The sequence below is a fragment of the Gavialis gangeticus genome, unplaced genomic scaffold (assembly GCF_001723915.1).
Source record: "Gavialis gangeticus isolate Ggan-Ray unplaced genomic scaffold, GavGan_comp1, whole genome shotgun sequence".
NCBI lineage: Eukaryota > Metazoa > Chordata > Crocodylia > Gavialidae > Gavialis > Gavialis gangeticus.
The window spans coordinates 5,120,206-5,129,768 of record NW_017729001.1 but is presented as its reverse complement, the minus strand read 5'-3'; the positions used below and the strand labels follow the sequence as shown (position 1 = coordinate 5,129,768).

The following is a 9,563-nucleotide window of genomic DNA, read 5'->3' as shown; positions in this document are numbered from 1 at the left end:
CATTGTTAACTCCTCTTGCAACTGCAGAACTGTGCTGCATGTCAGGGTCATTCTCATCAAAGTAGGAAAGAAAAGCTTCAAGATGTTTGAAAGCTTCAGCCAAGCCTTTGCTAGTTAAGTCCCTTGCTGGTTGAACATCTTCTTCAGCATCTTCCTCCTCTTCATGGCTTCTCTGCTGCTCTATTTGAATGAGGTCCTCATTACTCAATTCCTCCCTGTTGGAATCAATCAACTCCTGAATGTCCTCAGGTTCAAGTTCAGCAAATCCAATTTTCCTTCCAAGCTCAACAGTATTGTCCTGAACTGTCACCACTGGTTCCTCAGCCTCTTGGGAATCTTGGACACAGTCTGCCCAAAGCTTTTCCCAGACACTATTCATTGTTTTGGAGGCAACTTCATCCCAGGCACTTGAACTGTTATTTATTGCCTTACAGGTATTATAGCCTTCCACAATTCTTTTAGGGTCAGAGCACCCTCATCTTCAGTAGCCCTGACTGCCTGGGTGAATGTTTTCCTTATGTAACAAGCCTTAAAGGCAGCAATGACACCCTGGTCCATGGGCTGTATGGTGGAGGTGGTATTTGGGGGCAGGAAAACAACTTTTATATTATCACTGTGGTCATCAAGTGTGGTAGGATGCCCTGGTGCATTGTCTGTGGGACAGATGGTTCTCAGCACAGTATTTCAACTGCAGGACAAAAATGATCCCTGAACCAACTCTGAAAGACTGACATTGTCACCTAGGCCTTCTTGTTAGACTTTCTAATAACTGGCAGACTACTTTTAAGATACCCCTTGAGGGCGCTGGGGTTTTCTGAGTGGTATACAAGCAACGGTTTCAATTTAAAATCCCCTGCAGCATTACCACCAAACAATAAAGTAAGTCACCTTGGACACCTTAAAACCTGGCATCAACTTCTCCCTGGAAATGCAGGTCCTAGAAGGCATCCTCTTCCAGAAGAGGCCTGTCTCATCAGCATTGAGGACTTGCATATAACCCCGCTCCTCAATAATTTCCACAAGCTTATTTCTATAACTGGAAGCTGCTTGGGTGTCAGCACTAGCAGCCTCCCCCTGAATAGAAACATTATGCAAGTTGCTGTATGTCTTAAATCTTTCGAACCACCCCTTACTTGCATAAAAGGGCTCAGAAGTAGACCCCTCAGGCAAATTTTTCTGTAAATCATCATACAGACTCTTAGCCTTCTGAATAAGCAGGATACTCAAGGGCATACAGCATTGAGTTGTATCTTCAATCCACACACTTAACAGCCTCTCCATTTCTAACCTAATTGGACCCTTACTCCTACTGAGTTTCAGAGCATTCAAAGGAGTTACAATTCTACCACATTCTTGTATTTTGTCTTTATTTTTCAATATGGTCCTAACAGTTGACCCAGCCAAATTCAATGCTCTACAGACCCCATTCTGGCATTCCCCTGCTTCAATTGGCTTCAGGACATCCAGTTTAAGCTCCAACATTATGCTTTTGTGCTGTTTTTTCTTGGCACTTGCACTCTCAGAGTCAGTTGCACATTTCTGACTCATGGTGCAACCCAGAAAAATGAAGCAAGACGGTGACACAAGCACAAAAGAGCATGAAAGAGCACAAAAGTTTTTATGAAGCAAGATAGCGATGAGGCTGAACGCCGCCGATGCTCCCTGCTTGATACCCATGAGTGTTATAACAAAACCCATGAGTGCTAAGTGAAACCAGGTATCAAACTGAAATGAGCACTATAGCGAAATAGCGTTAAGTGAAACAGTCTTAAGCGGAGGTTGCCTGTGCTAAAAATCAAACACCCATACTAATATATTTTAATTTAATTTAAAAATGTATTTTTGTCCTGATTTCATAGTTTCATAGTTTCTAGCATTGGAAGGGACCTGAACAGATCAAGTCCGACCCCCTGCCCTGGGTGGGAACAAGTGCTGGGATCATAATACCCCAGCCAGATATCTATCCAACCTCCTCTTAAAGACCCCCAAGGTAGAGGAGAGAACCGCCTCCCTCGGGAGCCCATTCCACAGCTTAGCAGCCCTGACCCTAAAGGAGGGGCAGGCAATTATTTTGGGCAGAGGGCCACTTACCCAGTTTTAGCAAGCCGCTGAGGGCCGCATGGGTAGCTAAACCCCTTGACAGGATTTACGTGCCTTTGTGCTGTATATGTAGAAGTGATTGCATAATCGCTCAAAATGTAGTCTTACTTGTATAGTGTGTGGGGTGTGCAGAGGTGTCAGGGTGGGGGGTATGGGTGGCTGGGTGGGTATGAGGGTTTGTGGGGATGTGTGTGTGTGGGTATGGAAGCCACATGATGCAGAGCGGTTGGCACGTGGGCAGGAAAGTGGGGAAAGTGGCAGCAAGAGCAGGGGGAGTTGAAGTGAGCAGGTGTGTGGGAGCATGGGCCCTGCACTGATGTCCTGGGGCCAGCGCTAGTAGGGCCCAGAGTGGGGTGGCAGGAGCACAGGATGTGGGCTGGCAGTGGTCCATGGAGCTGGGCTGCATCAGCAGGGAGAGCAGGGAGCTGGCCCAGCGTCATAGGGACAAACTGCTGTTCAGTGAGGTGGGGGAAAGCAGCCCATCTCCTTCCCGCTGCTGGTGCTCCCTGGTTCAGCTGCTTACAGCCCCCATGGGTCTGGCTGTGCCTGCTCTCTGCTGCCACTGCTGCCCCATGGGACAGCCCAGAGGCAGTGGTGATGCAAGAGACAGGTAGCTCCACATGGGCTCCGAGCAGATGCACCAGGAAGCGCTGGCCATGGGGAGGGGGAGGTCCTGCTTTGAGCAGCAGTTTGTTTTCCGCTGCTGCTGCTCAGCCCAGATGGGCAAGCACAGGATCAGAGCTGTGCACTCTCATCCCCACCTGTGCCACAGGGCAGGGGGTTGGGGAGTGGAAGTGAGTGGGTGTGCTGGAGCCAGCAAAGGGCTGGACCGGAGCGCAGGGCCTGCAACGTTCTGGGGCCAGTGCCAGCAGGGCCCAGAATGGGATGGCAGGAGCACAGGGTCCCAGCAGGCTAAGGCTCTATGGAGCTGGGCCAGCTCCTCTTTCTCCTTGCTGGCACAGCCCAAGCCAGCTCCAGACCCCTGCCAGCCCAGGCCCGGCGCTCCTGCCACCACGCTCTGGGCTCCACTGGTGCTGGACCCAGGACACTGGCCCAGGCCCTGTGCTCCCGCCCACCACTCGCTTCCACTCCCAGGGCCGCCACTTTCCCTGGTTTCCTGGGCATCTGCTGGCTGCTCTGCACCATGTGGCTCCCGGCTGCATGGCCGGACTGTGGGAATCAGCAGGAGCTGGCTGGGCCCTGAAGACTGGGACAATCACCTGTGGTCCCCCCCCTCTTACCTCAATTTGCTACTGCAGCGCAGGGAGGCAAACAACCCCACACTTCCAGACCAGAAGCCCCTGCTAGGCAAGGGCTTTCGGCTGGGTGGGGGGAGGGGGGTTAGGTGGGCCTTGCTGTTGCAGAAGCCTGCCATGGCTTCCCCTCAGTCCTCCTGTCCCTGGCTCCTGTCATTTTTGACAGGCGGCCAGGGGCAGATTTTTTTTTTTTTTTAATTTTTAGGGGCCCTGCATGCCAGATAGAATGGCCTGAAAGTACTGTAAGGTGAAGGCACAACTGGTTAGATCTTTATTATCAGTGCACAGTCTTCAATGGCTCAATATCTAGTCAGGAAAGGGTATCAAGTGGGGTTCCCCTGGGGTCTGATATTGTTTAATATCTTCAGTCATTTGGATGATAAGATCAAATGCTACATGCTTCACAAACCTGTGGGTGACACAAAGCTGGGTAGAATTGTGGGTACTCTGACTAAGAACCAGAATGACTGGGATAGACTGGAGAAGCGGTTTGCAGTCAGATGGGATTCAATAAGGACAAGTAGGGGGCAGCAGAAGGGGAGTTCACACACACTGACCACCATCCACTACCCTGCACTGCTACTGCGCACTGCTTTCCTGCAGCCGGTCATACACGCGACTCTGCAAACTGCTGATGGGCGGTGTGTGATTGGTGGGGTGCAAGGCCCGTTAGCAGCCTGTGGAGCCACATGTGCAATCGGCTGTGGGAAAGTGGGGTGTGGTGGCAGTAAGTGCCAGAGGCTGCATGCAAGCCCCTCCTCCAACTCCATGTCCAGCCACCGCCACTAGAAGGAGTACACTTCTTAAAAAAGGTTGAAAACCCCTGGTCTAAGAGAAAGGATCACTTCACTAAACAGGGATAGATAATCCTTTTTTTTTAAATTAAAACTGAGGTCACTGAAGCAACCCTTTTGCTGAATAAGTAAATGGATATAATTTGCCAGTGTATAAAGAATGGCTTGTGTGAGATGCAAGAAAAGAAAAAGTTATACTCTCACTCCTGGACTGGGGAAGTCTAAAAGTCACTTTAAGAAATATGTGAAACTAAAGCATCATGTGAATCCCAAGGCAGTAAAATATAGTTGACTAAAAGAGGAATAACTTTTGCAAATAAACAGCCCTTTAATAGTTCAATAAAAACAAGTGTTTAAGGGCAGATTGTTTCTGCTGTGACATACTGGCTAGTTATTATGTCTGCCTATTTAAGGCTTTTGCTGCTGCCTGAACATTTATTTATGAGTCAAAAATGGTAACATTTTCCAAGCAGAGGCAGTAAATATTGACAACAGCCCTTAGCTATATAAATGCTTCCAAATCTGTCAGGTTACACTAAAAGTAACTTCTTTCCATACTGAAAATACACTTATTGCCAAACTAAATAAGAGCCTCCATTTTCTGAAGAGCAAACCTTCCCTTACATACAGAGCACCAGGCTAATTCAGATGAACACGCAAGCATGAGGTACAAGTCAGTGACTTTATTATTTTACCATGGTAAGTTTCAACACAAGAGGAAATCCTTGAGTCCATTTAGTTCTCTGTCATAGCTGGAAGTAGTGGATGCACCTCTGGCTTCAGTCAGAAATCCCTGTCCATTTTTGATAGCTGGCATCAGGAGATGGAAAGCTTTGCACAAAACACCACAAATACCTCACCACGGATCCGGTGCTTGGCAATTTACTGTTGCTCATTTTCATACTTGTGCTTGATATGTTTCCACAGCTTCTGCATTTGGGGAAAAACCAAACAAAACCCACAATTTTATGATCTCCCCAATGGTGCTGGGCTTATTTTACATTAAGACAGAAGGCAAGATCTACAAAGTGAGGACTCACTGCAAGGACTGCAATGACAGGAGACATTTTAGTGTCTTGGTGATGATAGCACATCAGGCAATAATATTAGTTTGGAGGACCACTTTGGCGCATCTGCAAAGCCCTATAACTGCAGAATGTGCAAACCACTGCATTCTGGGAATTACAAGTACTCTGTTTCATAATGCTCAGTACCTATTTGAAACTGATGAGTACTAAGGTAATTGCTAAAGGAGGTGTTACACTGTTGAGTGGGGCTAGCAACATAAAAAGATGCCAACTCTTTTGGTGAACTTCCTTCCTGCAGTGGTGGTACAATGAGACCCTGCCCTTCCTCCACTCGCTGTCTTTTGTCCTATCCATTTCTTTTCTGCACTTAGGCCAGTACATTTACCGCTTCACTTTTTTATTGATCCCTGTATCCAGCCACCAGGAGACTTAATGCAACTCCTGGTGGGAGTACCACCATAGCTCTGTACCATGCATTTCCCCAGCAGAATGCTGTAACTGCATGGACAGAGCATCATACCCAGTGCAGTCCTATATTTAGCATCTGCCTTAGACATAGAAGCAGGCAGAGAACGCAGATGGCTTTTAAAAAATATTTACAGGAGACAAAGTGTGGTGTTTTGCCTGTCCTCTCTCACTGCTCCCCCACTCTGAAGTCTAACAGTCAACAGAAAAGTATTACAGCTACAATGCTTCTGGCTTCTTATTCATGCTGGGAAGGAACCATAGAACCGTACTGAACTCAGACTGGAAGTGACCTCCAGAGGTCATCTTGTCTAACCCTTGCTGGAGGCAGGATCATCCCTATCCAAACCACTAGCCTCTTAGAGAAACTAAGCCTGGGTGGCCAGTTAGTTCAGGCAGAGGGCTGCTTACTGAGTTTTGGCAAGCCATCGAGGGGCACATGACAGGCAGCCAGGGGCAGATAAATATTCATTTTCTAAATTTTTTAGGGGTCCCATGGGCTGGATAGAATGGCCTAGCAGGCTGCATCTGGCCCCTGGGCCGCATTTTGCCCACCCCTGAACTAGGCTGTCAACCCTGCCACAACACAAGACATAACACCTTCATCTGCCACAGGTAGAGCAGGGGAACCACAGCAACCAGCATCCTGCTCCTGTCAAGTTTGTTAATATACACTCAAGAGATCCCAGGAAGAGGCCATACTTCTTGCTACAGAGAAAGACAGAAACCATTTCAGTCAAGACAGTGGATCTTAGTTCTAAACACAGCAACCAACTGGTACACTCAGCATTTGTAAAGACCTGTGTGGACACAGGAACTCCAACTGTCTGTCACCATTTGCAAAACAAGGCTTCGCATCCTTACAAAAAACAGCTCCTCAAGAGAGAGTTAACACTCAGTCCCAGGCTGGGGGGGACCAAGGGGAGAGCACTTTACAACACTGTGACACAATGCCTCAATTGAGAGGCTTGCAGGAAAGCAAACAGCTCAAGCTGAAAGGTGTAGCCAAATTGGGGGGAGGAGGGGGGAAGGAGCCTTGCCACAGGAATGTGCAAACCCTTCACACATGACACAGCTGGTTAGAAAGATGACTTGGCACGGATGCGCAGGGCACTGAACCACTTCCCACCACAGCTCGATGGGGAGAACAGAACGCTCACACAAGAGAACTACCACCCGCTTGCCAAAATGCATCACCCCTGTGGCGCCCTGGCAGGGGGAGCACCCAGTCCACGCCCGCCGCGTCCTTCTGGGTGAAGCTGTGGACAAGCCCCGCAGCAGAGGCCTGGCCGCTGCTTCTCTTCACAGCAGCGATCCTCAGCCGGGCCCTCGGCATCCTGCCAGGCGGGCGGACACGAGCCCCGAGCCCAGCCCGCAGCGCCGAGAGGCTCTTTCCCCGTCCCGGTAGCGCACCCACCAAGGTCACACAGGCCAGGCCGGGCCGGGCCCCGCGCCCCGGCACTTACCCCTTCATTGAGATGGTCGAAGAGCGCGTCAACGCCCTGGTCGAAGGCGCGCTCGAACAGCACGACCCCACCCACCACGGTGAGGGCGAAGACGGACGTACGTCGGAGGAAAATACTGTACACCCGGCTCAGTACCGCCATCTTGACTCCTAGCGACTGCGCAGCAAGAGCAGCGCCGTCTCATTAGCGGCGCCGCAAGGCCTCGTGGGAGCTGTAGTCCTGCCGCGAGGCACCCTGGGACTTACAGTCGTAACGTCACGCACGCAGGCCGTCGCATGAGCCACAGGCGCTCGGCTTCCCCCAGCATGCACCGCGCCGCTCTGCCTGCCCCTGGGCCTGTGGCGCGGAGCCTTCTGGGAAGTGTAGTCTCTCCCCGGCGGCCCTGGTGGGAGCTTCCGAAAAGACGCGGTGCCGGCGGTCCCGGGGAGGTGAGCGGTCCCCCGGCGCGCGGGCCCGGCCTGAGGCACAGCGTTGCGTGCTGAGACCTGCAGAGTCCCCCGCTCCCCGCCCCTCCCCGTGGCTGTTTTACACCTGGGGGTTCCGTCTTCCTGTCCCGGGCCCCGCTGCTGCCGGGCAAGCCCGCCCCGCCCCCGCCTGCCGAGGCTACGTGCTGGCACCTGCCAGCGCAGCCCCTTAGCGGCTTAAGGCGAGGTGGGTATTTCTCTTGCAGCCGAAAGACGAGCCCATTCAGTGGGGCTCGGACCCGCGTAGCTTGCAGCGCCCCAAACCCAAAGGGAAGATGATGCGGATTCAGCTCGAAGCTCCCTCTGTGGCAGGGGCAGGCAAAGTGTGGTTCGCGGACCTGGCAGGCAGCCCGGCTCCATCTCCTGGCAGCCCCTGCCTGCATGGCTGTGGCCAGCTTCCACGGAGACCCCAGCAGCGCTGCGCCATGACCATGCGGGGCCGGGGCTTCGGTGAAGATCGGGCCTGGCAGGGTGGGGAGCTGCTCCAGGGCAGGGATCTTGTGGTGGTGACAGCGTGGTCTGGCAGGGCACAGCTGTAATCTGCTGCTGCTGGGGCTGCCCAGAAATGGAGTCTGGGCATGGAGCTGCCCCAGCCCTGCTGCGCGCCTGTAAGCGGCGAGACGCACCGTGGGCCAGACAGTGCCTTGAATAGTTCGGGTGGGACCCAGGGACCTGCTGTGGGCCAGACCAAGTCCCTCCTGCAGGCCTTATTTTGCCCATGCCTGAGCTAGGGTCTGGTCCCTGGGTAGCAAGGTCTGGGCCAGGCCAGCTGTGGTTGGTGGGGTTTAAGCAGCTGCTGTTCTTGAGTCCTCTGTAAGTGAATGCTTGGTGCTTGTGCTGTCATCACCCACTGCTCATTTTGCTAGGGATCACCTCCAGCTAAAACTGGAAGTTGATTGAAGCTGCAAGTAGATTGGATGTCCACCCAAAGATGTCCTGAACTGGCCATTCCAAAAAAGAAGTACCCAAGATCATGATCCAATTGCGAAATGTTTGGCTCATCTTTATACAGAAAATATTGCAGCTCTCAAAGTATTTATAAAATAATATTTAAAAAAATCATTTGTCATATAAATATATTTATGCAATACATTTTCATGCTTATTGACATATTTACAAAGAATAATAGAATCATGGAAAATGAGGGTTGGAAGGGACCTCAGGAGGTTATCTAGTCCAACTCCCTACTTAAAGCAGGATCATCCCCAACTAGATCATCCCAGCCAAGGCTTTGTCTAGCTGGGTCTTGAAAACCTTCAGGGATGGAGATTCCCCCACCTCTCTGGGTAACCTGTTCCAGTGCTTACTACCCTCCTTGTGAGAGAGTATTTCTTAATATCTAATTTAAACTTCCTTTGCTGCATTTTGAGACCATTGCTCCTTGTTCTCTCATCTGCCACCACTGAGAACAGTCCAGTTCCATCCTCTTTGGAACCACCCCTCAGGTAGTTGAAGGCTGCTAATAAATCTCCCCTTGGTCTTCTCTTCTCCAGACTAAATCATAGACTTTCATAGATTTCATAGACATTAGGGCTGGAAGGGACCTCGGAAGATCATCGAGTCAGCCCCACACCCGAAGGGCAGGAAGTCAGCTGGGGTCATGGGATCTCATCAAGATAAGCATCCAATTTACTCTTGAAGGTGTTCAATGTAGGTGCTTGAACCACCTCCGATGGCAGGCTATTCCAGACCTTGGGGGCTCGGACTGTAAAGAAACTCTTCCTTATGTCCAGCCTGAAACGGTCTTGCAGTAGTTTATAACCATTCGACCTCCTCATTCCTTGGGGCACTCTGATGAACAAACATTCCCCCAGATGCTGGTGGTCACCCCTGATAAACTTATAGGTGGCCATCAGATCACCCCTGAGCCTGCGCTTTTCCAGGCTAAAGAGCCCCATGGCTCTCAGCCTGTCATCGTAAGGTCTGCTTTCCTGACCTCTGATCATGCGTGTGGCTCTTCTCTGGACTCTCTTCAAGCTTCTCCACATCC

The 9,563-nt window shown here is 51.1% G+C and overlaps 3 protein-coding genes across 6 annotated transcripts in view; 1 reads left to right on the top strand and 2 right to left on the bottom strand.

The window, feature by feature from the left end:
* Positions 1–861: 861 nt before the first annotated feature.
* On the bottom strand, positions 862–1,548 carry LOC109290218 (CENPB DNA-binding domain-containing protein 1-like). The gene has a single exon (XM_019506625.1). It carries the CDS (start codon positions 1,546–1,548, stop codon positions 862–864), a length of 687 nt encoding a protein of 228 aa, XP_019362170.1.
* A 3,270-nt stretch (positions 1,549–4,818) lies between these two features.
* On the bottom strand, positions 4,819–7,291 carry LOC109290298 (cytochrome b-c1 complex subunit 9). The gene is made up of 2 exons (XM_019506728.1): positions 7,110–7,291; positions 4,819–5,080 (listed from the first exon to the last, which is right to left on the bottom strand). The coding sequence occupies exons 1-2, from the start codon at positions 7,248–7,250 to the stop codon at positions 5,033–5,035; spliced, it is 189 nt and encodes a 62-aa protein (XP_019362273.1). The 5' UTR covers positions 7,251–7,291; the 3' UTR covers positions 4,819–5,032.
* A 47-nt stretch (positions 7,292–7,338) lies between these two features.
* ZMAT5 (zinc finger matrin-type 5) overlaps positions 7,339–9,563 on the top strand; it is a 28,781-nt gene continuing 26,556 nt past the window's right edge. For 2 of the 4 annotated variants that reach the window (XM_019506727.1, XM_019506725.1), the window contains exon 1: positions 7,562–7,760. The gene's annotated coding sequence lies outside the window, so the exon portion shown is untranslated. Of the gene's footprint in view, positions 7,538–7,561; positions 7,761–9,563 lie in introns of those variants that run through there. The other 2 variants (XM_019506724.1, XM_019506726.1) reach the window with 2 other exon arrangements.